We start from the raw sequence: 25,789 nt of genomic DNA on the forward strand, positions 1-25,789 counted from the left end.
TTCCGATAGAGCAAAAAGTATATAGACATTTTTTCAATTACTTTTTCTTCAACAGAGAATATAGCAGACTCCATTAACAAGTGAAATGAGCCACGGTCTTTCCACTCTCAAGAACTTCAGGATCACCTGGTCAATAAGCATTGAGTAGAACACAAATAGTACTTAGGCAGGTAGTTCTCCTCTGTACGCCAAACAACCTAGTAAGGTTTTTTTGTCACATTCTGTAGAGTTAGGGTAAAGAGACACTGCTCATTCTCTGCATAGACCACTCTTGATTTTTATTTCATAAGTCTGGCCAAGCAGATAGTCTTGGCTTTCCCAGTTCAAACCAACAAAACATTTTCAGTTCCTAGGCTTGAATAAAAATAAAGCTGGCTTTTCCCAGCACAAATAGGTAAGTTTTCCATTCTCAGACCTGCAGAAACAAACAGGCCTGGTTTTTCCAGCACAAACAAACAAAATGCAGAGCAAACAATATGGTTCATTACAGTAACCACTAATTCACAGCCCCAGGCTGGGGCTGTGTGCCACCTCCTTCCTGTGACTGAGCCTCTGTATTCACTCTTTTAGAGCAAGCTCAGCCACAGCTACCCACAGGCAAACAGGTTACTTGTATCCCAGGTCTGTTCTCTGCCTGCCTTTTAGCTGGAAAGCCTTAATCTTTCTCTTGACATGGTTCCTCCAAGGCATTCCTCTCGGGTTCTCAATCTGGTTGCTCTTCCACATCTGTATCTGCTGCAAGGAACTCCATTCCCTCTTCCTCCTCTCCCCTCCCTATTTCTCAATGTCTTCTCCACAGTAACCCTAGGAGTCATTCCTCCCTTACTCTGAAGGGATCAACCCCTTTTTCCCTATTGGATATTCCACTCCTCATTTGTAATACTGGGAGGTGGAACCCATTCTTCCTGCTCCTTCTTTACCTACCACCCCTCTTTCTTTCACTTTCAGATTTAGGTTTGTATATTCTGCTTCAAAGTGGATTACATTCAGGTACTGTAAGTATTTCCCTATCCCTAAAAGGGCTTACAATCTAAGGGCCTCATTTTTTAAAGTATCGCAGGCCTGTGATACTTTAGAAGATGAGGGGCGGGGGGCCGAAACGGGGGGAGGGCCTGCGCTAGCCGGCAGTGGCGCTATTGGGTGCGAAACTGGCAGCGTCGCGGTGCGATCGCTGCCGGTTTCGCACCCAATAGCACCACCATAGGAGGTGCAGCTATTGGGAGCGAAAGCTGCCGCGAAAAGGCACTTACCTTTTCGCTGTCCGCAGCATCGGCCCCCCGTGACGCCCCGACTCCACCCCCATCCTGGGGGTGGAGTCGGGGCGTCACGTGCGAAAGGTCCCTTATCGTGTGCGAGCGGCGTGGAAAACGAGGCCCTAAGTTTGTAGATGAGGCAATGGAGTGTAAAGTGACTTGCCCAAGGTCACAAGGAGTGCCAGTGGGACTTGAACCCTGGTCTCCTGGTTCATAGCCCACTGCTCTAACCACTAGGCTACTCCTCCACTTTGTGAGTCAAAAATAGAAATATGATGGCAGAAAAAGACCGTATGGCACATCCAGGCTGCCCATCCATCCAATTAATTTAACATTATAATCATCCTCACTTCCTTAGAGATTCCCTGTATTTATCCCATGCTTTCTTGAATTTGGATTCTGTTTTTGTCTCCACCACTTCCACTAGGAGACTGTTCTACACATCCACTCTCTCTGTAAAGAAATATTTTGTAAGATTACTCCTGAGTCTTCCTAACATGAGTTTTTGTCTTTCTTTTGGATGTAGACAATTCACCTCTCTGTTCCTCATATTCCTCTCTGTTTTGGAGCCTATGTATTGTTTTATCACACACTCTCCCCTTTTTTTGTCAATTCCCCATTCTTGATCATTGTTGGGTATTTGTCTAGATAAGAAATCTATATTAATATGTTCAGAGCCAGCCTAATAAAGTACCTGAAAATCATACTCTTCGAGTAATAAATACCACCTGGTCATATGGGCACTGCTATCTTTCCTTAAACTGAAGAAGGGGAGCATGGTCAGTGATCAATATATATCTCCTTCCCCACAAGTCATACCTTAGACTTTCTATAGCCCATTTCATATGTAGGCGTTCCTTTTCTATTGTTGCATACTTTTGCTCGTGTTTCAAAAGCCTGCAGCTTAAATACCTTACCGGGTATTCCTATCCATTTTATTCCCAGATCTAGCCCTGACGCATCTGAATTCCTTCATGAAATTTACTCCTTTCAAAACTGGCTCTTGGCATAAAGCTTAATTTATGTCTATAAAAGCTTCTTTAGTCCAAGAGTCCCACCCTAATTGATAAGTGGAAACTTTCTGCAATAGATTCATGAAGGAGGCCAACCTTTCTGCAAAATATGGAATATACCTTCGGTAATTCCCCACAAGGCCCCAAAACACCTTCATTTGTTTCTTAGTACTGGTGGTGAATATTGTGAATGGCTTCTACTTTTTCAAGTATAAGTCTGATCATACTCCTATATACCACATGCCCGAGATATTTAATTTCTTGTGCAATGGCTCACTTCTTTGGATTGGCATTTAGATTGGCTTCCTTTAATAAGGACAATCCTGTGTATATCCTTGGAAGGTGAGATGCCTAATCCTCTGAGAATATTACATCATCAATGCAGGCTGCAGCATATTCCTGATGTGGCAAAACACTCATCAATCCATGAGCTGGAAGCTTGTAGCCACACCATGAAGGCCGAAAGGCATTACTGTAAACCAGTACAGTTCAATGGGCGTGGAGAAGGCTATTTTCTCCCTTGAGGAGGATTCCAGAGGAATCTGTCAATAGCCATTGGTAATGTCTAATGTGCTTATATATTGTGCTCTTATTAATTTTTCCAACATATCAAAACGAGAGATAGCATTTACCCTCCAAAAATCAATATAAAACCAGGCACTGCTATCTGCCTTAGGAATTAACACCAATGGACTAGATCAGGAACTCTGAGACATTTCAATGACTTCCAATTTCTCCATCTCCTGCGCTTGTCTTATGATCTTTGCCTTTTCAGTGTCTGGGAGTCTATGTGGTCTTTGTCATACAATCTCCCCTGGGATAGTCTCAATTTTTGTGTTAAGATCTCTGTCCAACAGGAATATAGGGAGAAACCTCTTGAGTCTTATGAAGCATGTTCTCAATCTGAACTCACTGTTGGGAAGTTAAACCCTTTCTCGTCTGTACTTAAATATTTTCATCCAGCTCTAGTAGTTAGGGCCCTATCTCCTCTAGATTCTCTCATAAGAACATAAGAAAATGCCATACTGGGTCAGACCAAGGGTCCATCAAGCCCAGCATACTGTTTCCAACAGTGGCCAATCCAGGCCATAAGAACCTGGTAAGTACCCAAAAACTAAGCCTATTCCATTTTACCATTGCTAATGGCAGTGGCTATTCTCTAAGTGAATTTAATAGCAGGTAATGGACTTCTCCTCCAAGAACTTATCCAATCCTTTTTTAAACACAGCTATACTAACTGTACTAACCACATCCTCTGGCAACAAATTCCAGAGTTTAATTGTGCGTTGAGTAAAAAAGAACTTTCTCCGATTAGTTTTAAATGTGCCCCATGCTAACTTCATGGAGTGCCCCCTAGTCTTTCTACTATCCCAAAGAGTAAATAACCGATTCACATCTACCCGTTCTAGACCTCTCATGATTTTAAACATCTCTATCATATCCCCCCTCAGTCGTCTCTTCTCCAAGCTGAAAAGTCCTAACCTCTTTAGTCTTTCCTCACAGGGGAGTTGTTCCATTCCCCTTATCATTTTGGTAGCCCTTCTCTCACCTTCTCCATCGCAATTATATCTTTTTTGAGATGCAGCGACCAGAATTGTACACAGTATTCAAGGTGCGGTCTCACCATGGAGCGATATAGAGGCATTATGACATTTTCCGTTTTATTCACCATTCCCTTTCTAATAATTCTCAACATTCTGTTTGCTTTTTTGACTGCCGCAGCACACTGAACCGACGATTTCAATGTGTTATCCACTATGACACCTAGATCTCTTTCTTGGGTTGTAGCACCTAATATGGAACCCAACATTGTGTAATTATAGCATGGGTTATTTTTCCCTATATGCATCACCTTGCACTTATCCACATTAAATTTCATCTGCCATTTGGATGCCCAATTTTCCAGTTTCACAAGGTCTTCCTGCAATTTATCACAATCTGCTTGTGATTTAACTACTCTGAACAATTTTGTGTCATCTGCAAATTTGATTATCTCACTTGTTGTATTTCTTTCCAGATCATTTATAAATATATTGAAAAGTAAGGGTCCCAATACAGATCCCTGAGGCACTCCACTGTCCACTCCCTTCCACTGAGAAAATTGTCCATTTAATCCTACTCTCTGTTTCCTGTCTTTTAGCCAGTTTGCAATCCACGAAAGGACATCGCCACCTATCCCATGACTTTTTACTTTTCCTAGAAGCCTCTCATGAGGAACTTTGTCAAAAGCCTTCTGAAAATCCAAATATACTATATCTACCGGTTCACCTTTATCCACATGTTTATTAACTCCTTCAAAAATGTGAAGCAGATTTGTGAGGCAAGACTTGCCCTGGGTAAAGCCATGCTGACTTTGTTCCATTAAACCATGTCTTTCTATATGTTCTGTGATTTTGATGTTTAGAACACTTTCCACTCTCCCAACTCTAACACCAATGTCTCCTGGTCTACCCATGGCTTCAGTAAGTTGATGTGATACATTTGGCAGCAATGCCTACTCATATCTACTCTATATATTAATGGTCCCAACTGCTCTCACACTGCCACCAGCCCTCCACTTTGCTAATAATTTGTTCGGGGATGTAGGTACCAATACTAGTACTTTATCCCCAGTTTCAATTGTTGGGTGCTGGCCATTGAACATAATAAGTCTGTTGCTTTTTTTGAGCCTTTAATATGTTCTCTCTCACTATCTTGTATATCAGATAAAATATCCATTCCCTCCTACTCCTGATCCTACCACCACTCTTTTACCACATCTAATAGGCCTTATGCCTATCTTCCAAATAAAAGCTCTTACAGGGAGAAACTCTGAAGAGCCTCTCTTATCGCAAATAACAAGAAGGATATTAGTTGATCACCAGTTCCTCACATCTATCTCCATATACCTTTTTAATATAGATTTCAGAGTCTGAATTAATCTCTTTACTAGGCTGAACATTTGCAGATGGTAGGCTGACGTGCATATTTGGTAAATGCCAAATATGTTCCACACTTGCTGCACTTTTTTGAGGGAAACCCACCTGACATAAAATTTTGATTAGTTCTTCAGCCATCACTTGGGAAGATGGGGACCTAAGTGCCACTGCCCAGGAGTAACAAATAGCATAGTCTATCATAATACCTCCTCCTCTGGCTTTTATCCAACGGACCCATTATGTTCAGTGTCCCCTAAAATGCACTCGTGAACAACTTTTCCCACAGGCGTGCACAACTTCCTACCCCCACGCCCACCTCCAGTGCAGGAAGGCCATTGAGGCCATGGTACAGCCTATACCAGCATGGACCAAAATGAATAAGAGTCCATCGGGGCTATGGTGGAGCTCATCTCACAGCACAAAGTGAGGAGACCTGCAGGGCCACGGTGGAGCTCATCTTTCCATGGCCCAAAGTGAAGAAGAGGCCATTGGGTCATGGTGGAGCCTACCCACCATGGCCCAAAGACAAAGGAGGCCCTGTGTGTGTGCATGTGCTTGTCTATGTCAAGCCTTTGTGTATGTGTGGTGTCTGTGTGAGAGCTTGTATGTATGTTTGTGTGAGAGCCTCCGCATTTGCTGCACAGAGAAGTAGGAGCCAGCTTCATTTTATACCGGCGCACATCATCTTAATAAACGCAGTGGAGATTTTTAATTGGACTTCCCGTACTTCCCAAGTCAGGTAGCCATATATAGAGCGCCTTAAAGCAGGTTTTCAAATGTGCTGGGGTGACCTCTGTAGCCATCACAGTCGCCCAGCGGGTTGCCAAGGAGTCCAGACAGGTAGCTTTACGAGACTGTTGCCCTAGCTTTTTCCAGCCGGTAATTATATTCGCCACACAAGCAGTATCAAATAGTTTTGTGGCGTAGGTTGATTCTGCCTCTAACGCCTCAGAGTTCCAGGAAAAGGATTGCAAGTAGTGACGAACTTGTAGGTAGGCAAAAAATTGTCTAGCCGGTAATTGATAAGTACGAGCCAAAGTATCATAGTCCAATAATACATGAGAAATAGGGTCAAATAAATGAAAAGCAAACATCACCCCACAATTGGCCCAAGACTGATAGACAGCTCTACTCTAAGTCCCTGGTGACCACCCCCTGTAGACCTGCACGGTGGCGCAACCATCTCCAGGCCCGAACACAAGGTGTCATTAAGACTGTAGGAAAGGTAAGGGTACTTCATAGCCCGGGGTGCAGGTGAATAATGCTGAGAGGGGAGCTAAGGTGTGACATGCTCTCCAACATCCTTTGCGCACAGTAATGGTATGTTCCCGTGAGCCATTCGCCTATGAACCGCATCTGGCAGGCCACGTTATATAGTCTAAAGTCAGGCAAATTCAACTCTCCCTGCTCCCGGGGGCCTTCCAAAGTAGTATAAGCCATGTGGGCTCACTGTCCTTTCCAAAGGAAATTGTGAATAAGAGCTCACAGGTGTCTAAGATCTCCAGCCTTCAGCCAACAGGGAAGCATATGGAGGCAATATAAAAGCTTGGGAACTAGCACCATTTTTATCAATGCACAGCGGCCGAACAGCAACAGTGGGAGAGGGTTCCACATTCTCAACTGCTCCTCAAGCGGGTTTATACAGGGGGAAATATTCAAGTCATATAACATTTCCAGCCTTCTCGGAATCCAAACGCCCAAATACCTCAATTTGTCGGGAGCCCATTGGAAGGGAAAGTGGCCATTCCAATTAGCAGGCAGGTGGTCATTGAGGGCCAAAGCTTCAGATTTGGCAAAATTTATTTTTAACCTAGCCACTAGGTGAAATTGTTCAAATAGGCTAATAACAGGGACACTCGTATAGGGCCTCCCCACAAAAAGTAGAACGTCATCTGCAAACATAGCTGTCTTTAACGGGTGCCCGCCCACACTGATCCCAGTAAATTGCGATGCCTTCTGCAGGGCAATAGCTAAGGGCTCTAGGGCCAAGACAAACAACAGTGGGAAAGGGGCCAGCCCTGCCTGACCCCACAATATAGAGGGAAGGACCCTTGGTCTGATCCACTATGGCAATTTCTTATATTCTTATGTACTATTTGAAGTATAAATAAATCAATCCTTAAGAAGAGAAAGCTGCAATCAGGTATTCCATGTCTCCAGCCCAAGACTACTCTGTTATGCCACAGGGCTATATAATAATTATGAGTATAGTTTTAATTGCTTTAACTTTTAGAGGAGAACTGCACTGTATCAGGGGATGTTGAGTGGGGATGGATTCAGAGGAGGTCAATGCCACTGGTAGCCCCTGTCACATGGTAAGGGCAAAGGGCTGCCGGTGCCATTTTGTTTACTGGCAGCCAATGGCCCGGGAGCGCAGATCACTCCCGGGAACTTCCGCTGGGCCACCAGGGACTTTGGTGGGTCTGGGGGTGTTCGGGAGGGAGGGACTGAACAGGGAGGGCAGTCAGGGGGAGGGAAGGAAGGAAGGAGGGAGGGTGGTGGGATTTGATGGGTTGGGGCTGGTTTTGTTTTTTTAACATGGGGAGGACTTTCGGTAAGTTTTGGGGTATACGCATGCATAACTCGGGCCAGCTAATTTATGCCGTTTTTTGGCATACATTTCTCGACTTATATGCGAGTATATACGGTATGTTTAAATGAGGGTGTGTATGTGTTTCATAGATATATAGATAGGTAGATAGATAGAAGTATAGATATTTATTTAATATCTCTAAGGGTGTATATTGTATAATATTAACCTATTATGTTCCAAATTTTTTAAGAAGCTATCACCTAAATAGGATACTGGGACATAATGGATTAATAATATTAAATGGTCCTGTTTTAAAATACGATAGCATTTTTAAGATGCGGAAAGTAATTATAAAATACCATCATCATTGTTTTCCACTTTAGTCAAATAACGCTTCCAGATAGACAAATCATAACATTAAGTGCAAGATGTGACTAAAGAGTTTTTCATTTTGTATCTATGAGAAATGGCAATTTAATCTTAAGTGCCAAAGCAGCTATTCTCAACTAAGTACATTAATGAAAAATGAATGACAATTCTAAATACTGTAAGTAATGCAAATTTACTGGCTATATTCCCTATAGGTGGCAAATTAATCTGGATTAAAACAAAGAAAAATTTAAAAAAAGAAATAAAAATTAAAAAAAAAAATTCTTCCTCTCCCACAAAAAATATCTTTTTCCTTGCCCTCCTTTAATCTCCTTCTTCTTCCCCCAGACCTTCTTACCCTATTCTTCTTTCTTCATTGCTTCGAATAGGGTAGGAGCAATCCCCCAGTTGCTAGTCTTATTTGGTACAGCAGGAATTAGTAGATGTTAGAGCTGCAGCTATGACCCAAGGAAACCAGAGTTCAAATCCCATTGATGCTCCCTGTGAACTTGGGCAAGTCTCTTCACCCTCCATTGCCTCAGCTACAAATTTAGATTATGAACCCTCTGAGGACAGGGAAAATGCCTACAGTACCTGAATGTAATCCACTTTGAAGTGACTGAAAGGCAGAATATAAATACATTAAATTAATAATAGTGTTGGCCTCAATCTGTCAGTGACATTTGCAATAATCATACTGGTGGTGCAGGAGTGACCAAGAATCACTCACAACCCATGAAGAAAGAAGAATAGGGTAAAAAGGAGGAATGGGGTCATTGGAAGAGAGAGAGTGGGTCCAAGAAAACAAAGAGTTATGCGATCTATAGTAGCCGTCAGGTAAACACAGAGGAATAGATGCCTTGATCTTTTTCAATACTTTATTGAAGCAGAGACGTATTCATAAAAATGCCCGACTCAGGCCGAGTTTCGCAGCTCAACAGCCGCTGCCTTTGGGGCAAAAAGCACCCTGAGCTTCTATCGGCGCTGCAGCCACAGGGAGAAGAAGAGGAGCGCCCGGGCTCGCAGACACCGCCACCGCACTATTTCTGCCCCTTCTGAGATGCACACGCACCACCAACCGCTACTCCGAGTCCGACCCAGCCGCAGTCATGGTGGGGTCGGACCAGAGAGTGAGTAGAGCCAAAAAGGTTTTTTTTTCTTGGCAGGAGTGCTGGCTATGTTTTCTAAAGGAAACATGCAAAAACAAAGGTTTTTGTTTTAATAACATATTGAAATGAAATGGGAAATTAACATTTCTCATTTCATTTCAAACGAATGTACATTCCTAGTAGAATGGTCTCAAAGTGTGCTTATTTTAAGTACAAAGTGTGCTTTTCTTAAGTACAAAGTTTAAGATTTACAGGTATAATAGGATTACATTAAGGCTAGCTGTACTACATCAGTTTGAAAATATTAGTCCTGTTTCACAACTAAATAATGATGCAGATAATGCTTATATGGGTTTGTAATGAATCCACAGCAGTAAAGATATCTGCCAGTACTGTTTGTGTTTTATGCATATACTGGAATCACATTTTACTTAACTTTTTTGTGGTAAATTTCCTAACACAATGAACATTTTGTAAAATCCTGCTTTTTTTTCTAATAGATTTTAAAAGAACAAATGTTTTAAGGCTTGATTCACTTAAAATCATTTTTGCCTCCAGAGGATGAATAGCAAGATATATCTGCGTTTATAATTAAAAAAATTATATTATATACACACACACACATATATATATATACACACACACACACATATATATATTATATATATATATATTTGCACACAGCAAAAGCCCTATTAACTGGCATGCATGAGGAATAACCCACACCGGTTAATCATAAAAACATGATGGCAAAAAAAGACCATATGGCCCATCAAGTCTGCCCATCAAATACATTGCTTATCTGGGAGTCCCCTGCTTCCTGCTTCAGGCAGCAGCCTGCAGGGAACAGGAGAGGAGATGGTGATGCTGAAGTAGAAAAGAACAAAGCAGAGAAAAGCTACTCTGTTCTTTAATTCAGTCCCTCCCATCCTGACCTTTGCAGGGAGCAGAAAGGGATGAGATGCAGGAGAGGATAAAGCACAGAGCAGAGAAAAGCTAATCTGCTCCCTTAAAGTTACTCTGTTTAAACCTGCTTGGCAGCAATGAAATAAAAAAACCCACTGCTTAGATGCCAATGACTTGGGCTTTCCAGTTGGCTGAGAGTTGGATAACAAGGCTTTTACATCTCGCCAGCAGCAGGACACCGGTGCTGCCCGACCAGCATCGACTACTCCGAAGGTGTCGACTTCTTCCTCATCACCTCAGGAAAAGGACCGAGGAAAACATCCTGAAAAGCGTCGCCACCGGCATCGGAAGGCTCAGTCTGCTGATCCAGGCAAGCCCTCGGCATTGGCGTCGACAGAGCCACCGACAAAGAAATCCTGTCCAGAGAAGGCCCCATCCTCCTCTGCGACCGGGTCACCGAGGCATTCTCCACCTTTATCGGTGCAGGGAGCCGTGACTCCACTTTTACCGGTGGACCCTCCGGCTACGCCACTATTGCCTCCCACTCCGGAGCTGGGGTTACATGCCCCAGGTCTCCGTGAGGAATTGGATCGGATGATCCAAGAGGCCATCAGTAAAGAACTTCAGGGCTTCTGACCTCCATCGGCGCCGTCACCGATGCCAGCCCTAGTCACCAACCCAATACCCACGGTGCTTGCACCACTTCTAGGCAGACTGGATGTGCTGATCGGTGCGCTTCCACCGGTGGAACCGAGAGTACCGGTATGTCCACCGCCTTCCACGCTGATCCCTTTATCATCGGAAGATGAAGAAACAGCGATACCCATACTGCCATCTGGGATCTTGCCACTGACTCGTCCGTCTATGTCACCGGTTCCATCGGTACCGCATCGTCCTCCATCGGTGCCACCATCGATGCCGTCGGTGCCTCCTCCGGTACCATCGATGCCTAGGCCTGATCCTTCAGGACTCATGCTATTTCTTCCCTCTGGTGAGCCAATGGGAGCTGGGGATCAGCCTTACGATCCTTGGACCGATGATTCTTCCCAGGATTCTGATGATCTGCCTTCAGAGCCCTCTCCCCCTGAAGAAAGACGACGATCTCCTCCAGAGGATCTGTCTTTTATTAATTTCATAAAGGAAATGTCTGAAACGATTCCATTTCAGCTTCAGACAGAAGAGGACTCGAGGCACAAGATGTTGGAAGTACTCCAGTTTCTTGATGCCCCTAAGGAGATCATGTCGATTCCTATTCATGAAATCCTAATTGACCTGCTGAAAAGGAATTGGGAGCACCCAGACTCGGTACCACCTGTCAACCTTGTCCAGACAGCCCCTGGGTTTCAAAAACCACAGCTGGATCACCATTCTGTGGTTGTGGAGTCAGCCCAGAAGAAGGCTCGACGTTCTAAACCTCATTACTCTATACCTCCAGGGAAAGAACAGAGGTCCCTGGATGCATTTGGCAGGCGTGTCTTCATGGCTCAATGCTCATTTCTCGCATTGCTTCCTACCAGTTATACATGACCCAGTATAACAGAGACCTTTTCAAGAAGATCCAAGATTTCTCTGAATCTTTACCAGAACAATTCCAGGATCAACTTAATATTCTGGCTCGGAAAGGCCTAGATGCTGGCAAGCATGAGGTCCGCGTTGCTTATGATATCTTTGACACTGCCTCCAGAGTGTTTGCAGCGGGGATTAGTGCAAGAAGGTGGGCCTGGCTGAAGTCCTCAGACCTACGACCAGAGGTACAGGACCGGTTAGCGGACCTACCCTGCGCTGGAGATAATTTCTTCGGAGACAAAACCCAGGAAACTGTGGCACAACTAAAGGACCACCATGAAACGCTGCGCCAACTTTCCTCAGTACCTTCTGATTTCTCGTCCACTTCTAAGAAGACATTCGGAAGGGACTCTAAGTGACTGTCTTTCAAGCCACGGAGATATTATCCTCCTGCCGCTCGAGGTCAGCACTGGCAAGCCTGACCTCAGAAGACCCAGCCAGCCCCTCAACCGAGCCCAGCTGCTGGGTTTTGACTCCTCGCTGGAGAGCATAAGCCAACCTCCTCTACCGTCCACACCAGTCGGTGGTCGACTGTGCCACTTCACCAACATATGGCACACGATCACTTCCGACCAGTGAGTCCTGGCTATAGTGTCCCAAGGGTACCACCTCAACTTCCTGACTGTGCTGGAGCATTCCCTACCTCAGCCGACATGGGGGTCATCCAACCATTCTTCTCAACTGGAGGAGGAGGTTTCCGTCCTCCTCGAATCCCGGGCAATAGAACCGGTGCCCCTTTCCCAGCAGGCGTAGGGGTTCTATTCTCGGTATTTTCTCATCCCAAAAAAATCAGGGGGCATTCATCCCATCTTGAATCTACGTGCCTTGAACAAGTATCTGCAGAAAGAAAAATTCAGAATGGTAACCCTGGGTTCCCTACTTCCTCTACTGCAAAGAGAAGATTGGCTTTGCTCTCTAAATCTTCAGGACATGTACGCACACATTGCTATAACTCCGCCTCACTGAAAATTCCTTCGGTTCCTAGTTGGCCCTAGGCACTTCCAGTACCGGGTCCTCCCTTTTGGCCTGGCGTCCACACCTTGAGTCTTCACCAAGTGTCTCGTAGTGGTCGCGGCCTACCTGAGGGGTCAAGGAGTCCATATCTACCCTTATGTTGTGTTCGTCGCTGTCCGACGTCTCTGCTCCGCCCACCTTACCTTGTTGGCGAATCCCTTTGGGGTTGATGGAAGGCTAGCTGCTGCGGCATCTCCATGCCGTCCTTCTCCGGCGTCCACGGACCAGCTCGATGCTGCAAGCCACCATGTTGACCAGATGCCTAAGGGCGCGCACGGCCCGACTGATGTACCAGCGTTGGCGCGAACCTCAGGGGCATCCCCCTGAGATGACGTCATCAGCTCCAGATATTTAAGGTATCAGTTTTCGCTAACAAGACGAGTTAGCAAGGGATTCGTTTACCTAGCTTCCTCCTGGTCGCTGCGGATGAGATTCGCTCTCTGCAACCCTAGCTACTCTGCCTCCTTGGACTTCATTAGAGGTACCCGCTCCTCGGGGGGCCTCACTCTCTCTTTTCCTTTTCAGGTCACAGTCCGGAACCGGTACTCGCTCATCGAGGGCCCACGTCCTGGACTTGTTCCAGAATACCACTTCTGCTAAGAAGTCATCGCTGCTTACAACATTAGTGAGTTTCCCACTAGCTCTCAGAGCTTTCCCTGGGTCCAGGTATTCGCTCCTCGAGGGCATAATGCATACCATCTCCTGGGCTGCCTCAAGAGACTATTGTGTGTGTTACCATCAAGGACTTGTTCCAGAACTCTGCATATACTGCCTACTCACTTTCTTAGTTTCTCTACAGCTCAGCCACCCTGGGATCGCTGTTCCAATACCTGAGGGACTACAGCCCAGCCGGGTGCTTCCAGCTCACTACTGTCACCTTTGGTGGTTTAATATATTGCTTCTAAGAAGTCTTTGTTGCTTAACATCAGTGAGTCTGTATCTATCTCTCAGAGCGTTCCCTGGAACCAGGTACTCGCTCCTTGAGGGCCTAATGCATACCAACTCCTGGGCTGCCTTAAGAGACTATTGTGTGAGTGTACAATCAAGGACTTCTTCCTGAACGCCGCATGCTTTGCATACTCACTTTCTTAGTTTCTCTACAGCTCAGCCACCTTGGGATCGCTGTTCCAGTACCTGAGGGACTACAGCCCAGCCGGGCGCTTCCAGCTCACTACTGCCACCTCTGGTGGTTTACTATATTGTCTAATAAAAGAACTAGTGTGTGTCTGTCTCCTACACTAAGCCTGACCAGTGGTCCCTCTCAGGTTTTCCCCCGAGGGTGTGGTCACCTGCCACTGGTCCAAGGATCCACCCGCAACTATTCTAAATATCAACAGATTGCTAAATCCCAGCTTTCACTACAGAGCTTTGTTAACAGATTGACATCAGATTGCTAACTCCTAGCAGAGCATACAACACCTTATCTCGACAATTGGTTGATAAGTTTGATTTCCTGCTCTCTTATGTTGAATGTAAACCGATGTGATATGTAAAACCGAACACCGGTATAGAAAAATAATTAATTAATTAATTAAAATAAGGGCTCCGACCCAAAACCACGCACTAGAATCCTTGCATCTAACCCTCAATACACTTCTGTCTCTCAGGTTTCCAGTCAACTATGCCAAGTTCAAACTAGTTCCATCTCAAACCCTATCCTTCATGAGAGGCAGATCTGAACACCATACAGGCAAAGGCCTTCCTCCCTCAGAATCGAGCTTACACTCTCACGTCCCTGGAACAATACCTCCAGGCTCGAGATTACTCGATGGCTCGTTGTTTCTTCATCCTGCTGGGTCATATTTATTTTATTTATTTATTTATTTTAATTTTTTCTATACCGGCATTCGTGAGGGTATCACATCATGCCGGTTTACAATAAACAGTGGGTTTATTGTATCCTCATATGTATCATATGCATCCTCGGTGCATGTCATGCCCACCCGCTTGGCCATGAGAGTGACACAGTGGACCTTGTGATCCCAGTGGGCTCAGGCTCATCATCCAATGTCCAGCATTGTCCACGTTACCAAGCAGCTCCGCCTGTCACTTGCCTGGTGGATGCAACACTCCAATCTTCTTCAAGGCCTTCCTTTTCAGGCTCCAGAACCTCAGATGATCTTAACAACAGACGCCTTCAACCTAGGGTGGGGTGCTCATGTCAACGACCTGCAGACTCAGGGAACCTGGTCTCTACAGGAAGCCAAACATCAGATAAATTTGGAGTTTCGGGCGATCAGATATGCCCTCTGGGTTTTTCAGGATTGCCTCTCAGGCAAAGCCATCCTGATTCAGACTGACAACCAGGTGGCGATGTGGTACATCAACAAGCAAGGAGGAACGGGCTCCTACCTTCTGTGTCAGGATGCTGCACAGATATGGGCGGAGGCCTTTCCCACTCAATGTACCTCAGGGCCACCTACTTGCCGGGAGTGGACAATGTGTTGGCGGACAAATTGAGTCGCACTTTTCAACCGCATGAGTGGTCCCTCAACCCCACTGTAGCGGACTCAATATTCCTCTTTGCGTCAATTCACAACCGCAAAGTAGGGAACTTCTGCTCTCTCACTCGCAGCTAACACCGCCAGCCCAGAGATGCTTTCACCCTCTTGTGGGCCAGTGGTCTCCTTTATGCATACCCTCCACTTCCACTCATTTCAAAGACTCTCATGAAGTTGCGAAGGAACAGGGGTCTAATGATTCTCATAGCCCCTCATTGGCCACGCCAGGTCTAGTTTCCAATTCTCCACGACCTATCGGTACACCGGCACATTCCTCTAGGGAAGGACCCGCTTCTGATCACTCAGAACAACAGCTGCCTTCGTCACCCCAACCTCCAGGCCCTCTCCCTGATTGCCTGGATGTTGAAAGGTTAATACTTCAACCTTTTAACCTTTCAGAGCCGGTTTCCCGTGTCCTAGTAGCTTCACGAAAGCCTTCCACGAGGCAGTCTTATCGTTATAAATGGAACAGGTTTACGGGATGGTGTACTTCCATGTCCAGCGATCCCTTCACTTGTCCCACACCGAGGTTTCTGGACTATCTCTGGCACCTGTCAGAGTCAGGCCTCAAAACTTCTTCTATCAGGGTACATGTCAGTGCAGTAGCCGCCATCCATAAAGGTGTGGGGATGGCATTTTGAAGGGCTTGCTTCACCTTAAACTTCCACTGTGCCCTCCGGCCCCTTCTTGGGACCTCAACATGGTTTTGGGAAGGCTCATGAAACCCCCGTTGGCGATCACATCTGCTCGCAGAGTTAGTGATTTACAGGCCTTAGTCACCTACCCACCTTACACTAAACTTCTGCATGACAGGGTAGTTCTCCGCACTCACCCTAAATTTTTGCCTAAGGTAGTATCAGAGTTTCATATCAATCAATCCATTATACTTCCCACTTTCTTTCCCAGGCCCCACTCAAACCCAGGAGAACGGGCTCTGCATATTCTTGACTGTAAACGTGCTCTAGCTTTTTATCTAGACCGTACAGCTGCACACAGGAAGGGCACTCAATTGTTTGTTTCCTTAGATCCCATCAAATTGGGCAAACCTGTGGGTAAGCAGACTCTCTCCTCCTGGATAGCGGACTGTATTTCCTTTCGTTACCAACAGGCAGGCATTCCGCTTCAAGACCGTGTTAAAGCACACTCTGTCAGGGTCATGGCAACATCAGTAGCGCACCTTCACTCGGTGCCACTTGCTGACATCTGTAAGGCTGCTACCTGGAGCTCTCTCCACACCTTCGCAGCCCATTATTGTTTAGACAAGGCTGGCAGACAAGATTCCATCTTCGGCCAGTCTGTGCTACGCAACTTATTTGCAAACTGAGGAACCAACATCCTTCCACCAACCCGGTAGGATTCAGGATGCCCTCTACCAAATTCCACCCCCGTTCTTGTGCCTGTTGCACGTCTTTGGGTACATTTGGTGCATTGCTCGGGCATCCTCAGCTCGGTACTCACCCATATGTGAGGACTACCATCCAGCTTGTCCTGTGAGAATGCAGAGTTGCTTACCTATAACAGGTGTTCTCACAGGACAGCAGGATGTTAGTCCTCACAAAACTCGCCCGCCACTCCTCGGAGTTGGGTTCGCTTATGATTTATTATTTTATTTTTAGCATGTATTTTTACTATAAGACGAGACTGAAGGGGGACTCCTGCTGGCTTCAGGGTTGATGCTATGCTGGGCATGCCCAGTGGGTGCCAGTCAAAGTTCTGGAAACTTTGACAAAAGTGTTCCGTGATTGGGCTCCATCCTGATGATGTCACCCATATGTGAGGACTAACATCCTGTGAGAACACCTGTTACAGGTAAGCAACTCTGCTTACTTATGTGTCCTGGCGCATGCTGAGGTCTCCTGCCACATAACTTTACTTCTGCCAGGGATGGCATGTAAATTAAAAATAAAAAAATATTGAGCCATTTCAGAGGAGGTTAAAGGGTCTGGGGTAACTGGGGGGAGTACAGGCTGTCAATCCAGGAGGGTCTGGTGGACCTAGCTGTTAGGCGAAGTGGTGGACGTACTGGTAAAGTGGTAATAGCGTTGGCATGCATTCCTTTTAAAATCTCCCGACTTGTGCAGAAGAAGCAAGGTTTATGTGCCCATGTGCACATCCACTTAAAATTTGGCACACATGTGTGGCCAGACTATTTTATAACATGCACACATATATGCGCGCAAGTTATAAAATAGCTGCGTCCCTTGGCGCGAGCCAACACGCACACAAATGTGCGTTTGTGCACCAGTTTGACAGTTATTGTATTACATACTATTTTTAATATGTGCAAAAGGGTCTTAATGTGCATATTAAACTTTATTGTATAGGTCCATAATGATACTATGCAAGAAATACATGATTTTTCACTGTAAACAAACATAATGGTGAGCACATTTAGCAATGTACAGATAATTTTACCTGCAGTGTACAATAATAGGATGGTTCCCCGTCTGCTGCTGCTGTTTTTGGACAGCTGAGATAAGGTCAATCATTCCTTTCCCTTCTGCAGGAATTCCAATTTCAGGCCAGCCGTGAAAGTGAAACTGGCGAACAAGTCGAGCCTGTTTCTCCTAGGAATATATTGCATCCAGATATCAAATCAAAACAAAACTATTTGTTTTCTAATTCTTATATAGAGTCTTAGCAGGGACATAGTCATGGCAGAAAGCAATAAAGAAAGATGGAAGTTATTTTTCCATGTAAATTATTGATTTTGTATGACTAGACTGAATAGTTCTGAGGAAGCTTTAAGTCATCTTTTAGTGTACAAGCAAAATATATAGCTATCCACTAAAGCTAATTTTTCTCATGGTAAAATTGAGAAAAAATTATGTAAAGACCTAGATGTGAACTGTAATTTGGTGGCTAAACTACTGTACAAATACTTTACTCCTAAAACAACAAGCAGTCATGGAATTCTGAATTGTATGAGACTGACCAGCAGCAATCTGGCATGTTACAATCTTCAATTAGTCCATTAGATTTAATTGCAATTTATAATTACTGCACTCTGTCACTGGGCTCTGCTTGGATGCTGAGCTCCTTAATTTTCAGATTATGAGCTAAGAACAGTACCCTTCTCTTATCTTTTTCTTAAATATGTATATATATAAAATTGTTTTTAAACTTTCAAACTATTTTTAAAATACAAAAGCAAGATCATTCATACATCATGGTCAATAATAATAAAACACTGAAGCAATCCTTTGTATTTTGAAACTTAAGATCTTCTGCTCAAGATCTGGGGGACGAGAAGGCAACACCCCCTCCCGTTTTATATCTACTTGTATCACTTAGCACAGGGGTCGGGAACCCATGGCTCGCGAGCCAGATATGGCTCTTTTGAGGGCTGCATCTGGCTCGCAGACAAGTGTCGCCACACTTTCCCGCTGACCCAGCTGCTCCCCGGTCCTCTTTCGCCCGGGCTTAAAATGCTGTCAGCCCGGGTGGAACGCGGCAGGACAGCTGGAGACAGCGGCACCGGCGTGCTCTCTTCTTCCCGCCCCCCCACCGCGGCCCGGAAGAGGAAGTGGAGAGTATCGGGTGCGTGCGCGGCAAGAAGAGGCCACGCTAGTGCGCTCGGCATCGGCCCGAAGAAAAGAAGACTGCAGCGCGGCTCGGAGGAAAATGAAGAGGTTCAACCGCGGCCGATGGGACTCCTCCTCCGCGAGGGCTGAAAATGAAGAGGTTAGCGTTGGGAGGCGGCTGCTGCTGCCGCGAGTTCCCGGGGTGGGGGTGGGGGAGAGAGAGAGTGAATGAGCGAGTTCGCTCATTCACTCTCTCTCTCCCCCACCCCCACCCCGGGAACTCGCGGCAGCGGCAGCAGCAGCAGCCTCCTCCCAACGCTAACCTCCTTCATTTTCAGCCCGCGCGGAGGCGGAGTCCCATTGGCCGTGGTTGAACCTCTTCATTTTCCTCCGAGCCGCGCTGCAGTCTTCTTTTCTTCGGGCCGATGCCGAGCGCACTAGCGTGGCCTCTTCTTGCCGCGCACGCACCCGATACTCTCCACTTCCTCTTCCGGGCCGCGGGGGGGGGGGGGGGGCGGGCCTGTGTGTGTGAGAGATCGCATGTATGTCTGTGATTGAGAGCCTGTATATGTGAAAGAGAGTATGTCTGTGATTGAGAGCCTGCCTGTGAGAGAGAGAGCATGAATGTAAGTTTACCATTGGGAACCTGTATGTATGTGTAAGTTTGTGTTTGAAAACCTGTTTGTGTGAAAGTATGTGTGTATGATTGAGGTCCTTTGTGTGTAAGAGAGATCATGTGTATGCATGATTAAGAGCCTGTGTGTATAAGTAAGAGAGAGATCATGTGTGTCTGTGTATGATTGAGAGATGGTTTAGGTGAGGGAACATGTGAGTATGTGATTGAGAGCATGTGTGTAAATGAGAGAAAGAGAGGACATGTTTGTAAGCATGTGAATGAGAGTCTGTGTGCGAGAGAAAAAGACAGCATGTATTTATGTGATTGAAAGCCTGTGTGTGTGTAAGCGTGAAAAGATAGACAGCATGTGTGTAAATGTGTAATTAAGAGCCTATATAAGTGAGAGAGAAAAAACTTGTGTATATGTGAGTACTGAGAGCATGTGTGTATAGGTGTGTCATTGAGAGCCAGTGTGAGAGAGGGCGCTGGTATGTGACTGAGAGAGGAGAAAGTTCCAAGCAAACCACCCCACCTCCTGCTAATTCAGAACAATCTCAGGACACCTGGATATCAAACGTTCCCAGGTATGCAGAGCAAAAAAGTTTTGTATCCTTATTATTTTTCATTACTGGGTCTTTGTGTCTGCTATTTTGAAATATTTTGTTGGTATCTGGAAATGTTTTATATGAGTTTTTAATTATTGGATATTCCACTCATCAGCTGTTTCGAAATATGTTCTTTTTGTTAGTACAGTTTTACTGCTGATGATTTTATATTTCTTGATTTGTTTTATAAGGATGGGTGATGTTTCTTTTTTCCTTTGTTACACTGCATACAGAGACTCTGGCTTGTTGCAGTTTCCAATTCAGTTTTTTCTGCATGCTTCTTGTTATGCGTTTTGGTCTCTTTATTCTATGTTAGGTGAGGGACAGCACGTGATTCAGGTGAGGTTTTCTGCTGGCGTGTAGTTTCTGTGTAGGACTCTGTAGCAGCCTGACTTGGTCCGTTTTCCTAATAGGAGATGTATTGGTGTCTTAAGGCCTGGTGTAATATTTTCAGAGACTTATTGTACTTTAAAAGTGTGATCTTATATAAAATGCACACATTTACTTGTATTTAGTTTTAAACATATTGTATGGCTCTCATGGAATTACATTTTAAAATATGTGGCGTTTATGGCTCTCTCAGCCAAAAAGGTTCCTGACCCCTGACTTAGCAGAACTAAGAAATAACATTTTTACAATAATGTATTGCTAGCTATAATCCCAGCCATTATCAAAAATTATGTTAAAGTATATTTCTCTGAGGACAAGCAGGATGGTAGTCCTCACACATGGGTGACATTATCGGATAGAGACTGCCATGGAAAACTTATGTCAAAGTTTCTAGAACTTTGACTGAGTCTCATTGGGTATGCTCAGCATGCATATCATGTGTCCATGCAGGATCCCCTTCAGTCTCTTCTTCTCCGTGGAGCCTGTCATTTCACTATCAGGTGAGATCCACACTTTTACACAACTTTTGGGTCTTCTGGTCAGTTTTTGGGAAAACTTTGTTTTCTCACCAATTTTATTTATTTATTTATTTATTTATTTAAAGTTTTTATATATACCGCCGCTCATCAGAGATATCGCGTCGGTGTACAGAGAACAGGAACAAACGCCAGAGCGTTATACATTTAACATAGGTTAATATATGAATTCTTAAACATGAATTCTACCTTGCTACCTTGCATGGTCGACGCAGGGTTTCCATTTAGCATCCTAAATAGGATTTTCGATAATGATTGGTAAGTTTATTTTTGCATCAATACCCCCAGGTTGGTGGTGTGTTCGGTATCCACTGGCCACCGCCAGTGATCTCACATCCATTTGATTTCATGCAAACATGTCCACCTCGGGATTTAAGCAATGACCATGGTGCATGAGAACCATGTCTATTAGATACCCCCATGTCTTGGGGCATTGCATAATGTCAGGGGTTGCAGTAAGTAAAATCTGGCTGTAAAATATAGAGTGCCTCTTCAGGCTGAAGAAGACAGAGCCTTTGTCACTGAGGGACCTCTGAGCCACACTGCTGGACTCCAAGCCATTGACATCGGCGGGATTGTTAGTTCTGTCCGTGCTGATGGCTGGGACACCAGAGATCAGCCATTTTTGGGCTCCTCAGGTTGAGGATGTTGGGTTTCTCGTCATCATCCTCATTACCCAGGGAAGGACCATACCGAGCATTGAGAGAATCCAAAGAAGCATTGGCATTAGTCCCCATCGATGCCTGGTACCGGGCACAGGTATGCACCAGCTCTTTTCTGTGATGCCCCTGAAGTGACCCTGCCATGAGGAGAGCCAGTCCTCCATCAATGCTGGGGGTGCGCCATGGACTCCAGCCACCAATCCTTTTCTCAGTTCTGAAGAGGATCTGGTCACATCTCCTCCATCCCAGTTGGTACTGGCATCAGTGATGTTCGAGGAAGAATGGAAAAGATATGTGCACCTAGTCATTTGTGTAGTACACAGAGCTCATAGAGAAACAGATATATACCGCAAATGTTTAATGCTTGAAATTGTCGGTACAGTGTGCTGCGGCAGTCAAAAAAGCAAACAGAATGTTGGGAATTATTAGAAAAAGAATGGTGAATAAAACGGAAAATGTCATAATGCCTCTGTATCACTCCATGGTGAGACCGCACCTTGAATATTGTGTACAATTCTGGTCGCCGCATCTCAAAAAAGATATAATTGCGATGGAGAAGGTACAGAGAAGGGCTACCAAAATGATAAGGGGAATGGAACAACTCCCCTATGAGGAAAGACTAAAGAGGTTAGGACTTTTCAGCTTGGAGAAGAGACTACTGAGGGGGGATATGATAGAGGTGTTTAAAATCACGAGAGGTCTAGAACGGGTAGATGTGAATCGATTATTTACTCTTTCGGATAGTAGAAAGACTAGGGGGCACTCCATGAAGTTAGCATGGGGCACATTTAAAACTAATCAGAGAAAGTTCTTTTTTACTCAACGCACAATTAAACTCTGGAATTTGTTGCCAGTGAATGTGGTTAGTTCAGTTAGTATAGCTGTGTTTAAAAAAGGTTTGGATAAGTTCTTGGAGGAGAAGTCCATTACCTGCTATTAATTTAACTTAGAGAATAGCCACTGCCATTAGCAATGGTTACATGGAATAGACTTAGTTTTTGGGTACTTGCCAGGTTCTTATGGCCTGGATTGGCCACTGTTGGAAACAGGATGCTGGGCTTGATGGACCATTGGTCTGACCCAGAATGGATTTTCTTATGTTCTTATCATACCGATGCACAGAGCCTCCTGGCGGTACCTTTGTTTCACAGCAATGAATCGTCACTTCCAATACAAAGTCCTTCCATTTGGCCTCTCATCGGCACCCAGAGTGTTTACAAAATGCCTAGCTGTAGCAGTGGCCTATCTATGTCACCAGGGTATTCAAATATTCCCTCACCTGGACGACTGGCTTTTAGTAGCACCCAGCCACCCCATCCTACAGAACAATCTACTAAAGACAATCCAATGTCTAAACACGTTAGGACCACTAGTCAACGACAAAAAATCAAATCTACACCCAACACAGATGTTACAATTCATAGGAGCCATCATAGACTCTACAAAAGACAAGGCTTTCCTTCCTCAGCCAAGAGCAATAGCTCTAACAACTCTGGCACAACATCTATCTCACTCATTAAAGGCACAGGCCAGTCAGATTTTGATCATACTTGCCATATGGCGGCTTCAATATATGTAGTCCCACAAACACGACTACGCATGAGACGATTGCAGTGGGGCATAAAAGCTCAATGGAAACAAATCTCCAACCATCCCTCCACTCCAGTTTCAGTGACAAACAGCATGAAACAGGATTTGAATTGGTGGCTGCACTCACCAGCCCTTACTATGGGAGCTTCCCTAAGACCTCCGGTTCATCAGATAATACTCACAACCGATGCCTCCCTGAAAGGCTGGGGAGCCCATCTTACCCGCCTAGAAACTCAGAGCCTCTGGAATGCATGGGAGAGGAAGCAACAAATAAAACTCTTAGAACTTTGCGTGATTCGGAACGCACTTCAAGCCTTCCTTCCTCAACTACATGGAAAAATAGTCATGATTCACACCGACAACCAGGTAGCGATGTTCCACATCAACAAAGAAGGCGTGTCAGGTTCCTGGACCCTGTGCCAGGAAGCGGTATCAATTTGGGAATGGGCAACAGCCAACTCCATCATTCTGCAAGTAACATACCTCCCAGGCATAAACAACACCAGAGCAGACAAACTCAGCAGAATTTTCCATCCCCACGAATGGGAACTCCAAAACAGTGTGACATTATAGATCTTCCGCACATGGGGATGGCCACAAGTGGACCTATTCGCCACAGAACACAATCAGAAAGTCCACCATTTTTGCTCCATTTATCCCAGCCCACATCGAATGTCACAAGATGCATTCCTCATGGACTGGTCACACGACCTCCTTTACGCTTTTCCCCCTATACCACTAATTTCACGCACAGTACAAAAATGCATCAGGGACAAAGCGAATCTCATTCTCATAGCTCCAGCATGGCCCAGTCAGCCATGGTACGCATATCTAGTACAACTCTCGATAGACACTCCAATGCCACTGGGAAACAACCCTCATCTACTTACATAAGCCGGGGGAACGCTTCTCCATCCACTCCATTCTGCGTTGAACCTAACAGCATGGAGGTTGAGTGACTGCTATTTCAAGACCTAAACCTCTCGCCTCAAGTAGAAGATATTCTACTTTCCTCCAAAAATCCTTCCACCAGGAGAAATTATAGAAGAAAGTGTTGGGGGTCAGGAGGTGGATCCTTGGTCCGACCAGCAGAGAGGTACTGAAGTAGATCCCCGCTAGATGATGTAGGTCGGTAGGCGATACCGCCGCTGCAGGAGGGTAGCTCTAGCCCTGGAAGTCTGTAGCCTCTCCAGGAGATCCTATGGAGGCTTCGCCCTGGAAGCCCGTGGTCCCCCCAGGAGGAGCCTGTAGGGACCCGGGCCGCTGGGACTTAGGAGGCTTCGCCCTGGAAGCCCGCAGTCCCCCCAGGAGGAGCCTGTAGGGACCCGGGCCGCTGGGACTTAGGAGGGTGGCAGATGACGTAGACAGGTAGACAGACCAGATTCTGGGCAGGTGGCTGAAGGCGTAGACGAGTAGACAGACCAGATTCAGGGCAGGCAGCTAGAGGCGTAGACGAGCAAACAGACCAAGTTCAGGGCAGGCGGCTAGAGGCGTAGACGAGCAAACAGACCAGGTTCAGGGCAGGCGGCTGAAACGGGCAGGCAGACAGGCAGGGAGGCAGTAACAGGCAGGCTGGGTCAGGCAGGCAGACGAACAGGAACAGATGAGCAGGGTCAGGCAGGCAGAGGAACGGCAACTATGAACTCACAGGAGTCGACCACGTTGCAAGGCAAAGTCCCAGGGTTGGACACCGGGGTTAAATTCCCCTCGGCGTCTGACGTCATCTTGGGGGTCGGCCAGAGTTTCACGCCGGAGGCCCTTTAAAAGAGGAGCCCTCCGCTCACGCGCGAGTCCAGGGGGTGGGGTCAGCAGTGTCCGACGGCGTCTCCCTCGTGGAGACGCCGCGATGTAGGCCCGAACGGGCCCAGTGGATCCGGCGGCTCTGGTGGCATCCCGCGGGGAAGAGGAGGTAAGGGTCCGGTCACGAGGTGTGCGACCGGAGCCGCAACAGAAAGTGGTTTAACTATGCTTCATGGTGCTCTGCTGTGAATATCAACCCGTTCACTTACCCACCAGACACCCTGCTCACGTATCTCCACATACTTTATAAGAAAGGATTAGCGACGGCTTCCCTCAGAGTCCATCTCAGTGCCATAGCTGCCTTTCATGCACTGCACGATAATGCACCAATTTCCACTCATCCTCTCACCTCTAGATTTATGAAGGGTGCTTTAAGACTCCGCCCACCGGTCTTGAAACCACCTGTATCATGGGACTTAAATTTAGTTTTGGAGCAACTAATGCTTCCCCCTTTTGAACCATTAGACACCTGTCACCCCAGATACCTGGCGTGGAAGGGATTCTTTCTCACAGCCCTCACCTCAGCAAGACATGTCAGCGAGCTACAAGTGCTAGTCCATTACCCACCTTACCTAGTATTTCATCACGACAAAGTGGTTCTACGCCCACACCCATCTTTCCTTCCCAAGGTGGTTTCATCGTTTCATATCAATCAATCCATCACTCTACCAACCTTCCACCCTCGTCCTCACACAGATGAGGCTCAACAACGTTTACACATGTTAGACTTAAAGCGAGCCCTTCGCAACTATTTCTATCATTTAATCTGAACCTACCAGGAGGTCCAGTCTCCAAAAGAACTTTGTCAACCTGGATAACAAATTGCATCCATTTCTGCTATGAGATGAAGTTGACACAACTTTCGTCCAACCCTAAAGCACACC

General features: G+C 45.8%; 1 protein-coding gene across 4 annotated transcripts in view; it reads right to left on the minus strand.

Moving 5' to 3' along the window:
* PTPRE (protein tyrosine phosphatase receptor type E) overlaps positions 1–25,789 on the minus strand; it is a 557,332-nt gene that overhangs the window by 23,183 nt on the left and 508,360 nt on the right. For all 4 annotated transcript variants that reach the window (XM_029610013.1, XM_029610014.1, XM_029610012.1 and 1 more), the window contains one exon: positions 17,598–17,749. In XM_029610013.1, the coding sequence (XP_029465873.1) occupies positions 17,598–17,749 (152 nt within the window). The remainder of the gene's footprint in view (positions 1–17,597; positions 17,750–25,789) is intronic.

Source organism: Rhinatrema bivittatum, chromosome 7 (genome assembly GCF_901001135.1).
Source record: "Rhinatrema bivittatum chromosome 7, aRhiBiv1.1, whole genome shotgun sequence".
In the NCBI taxonomy this organism is placed as follows: Eukaryota; Metazoa; Chordata; class Amphibia; order Gymnophiona; family Rhinatrematidae; genus Rhinatrema; species Rhinatrema bivittatum.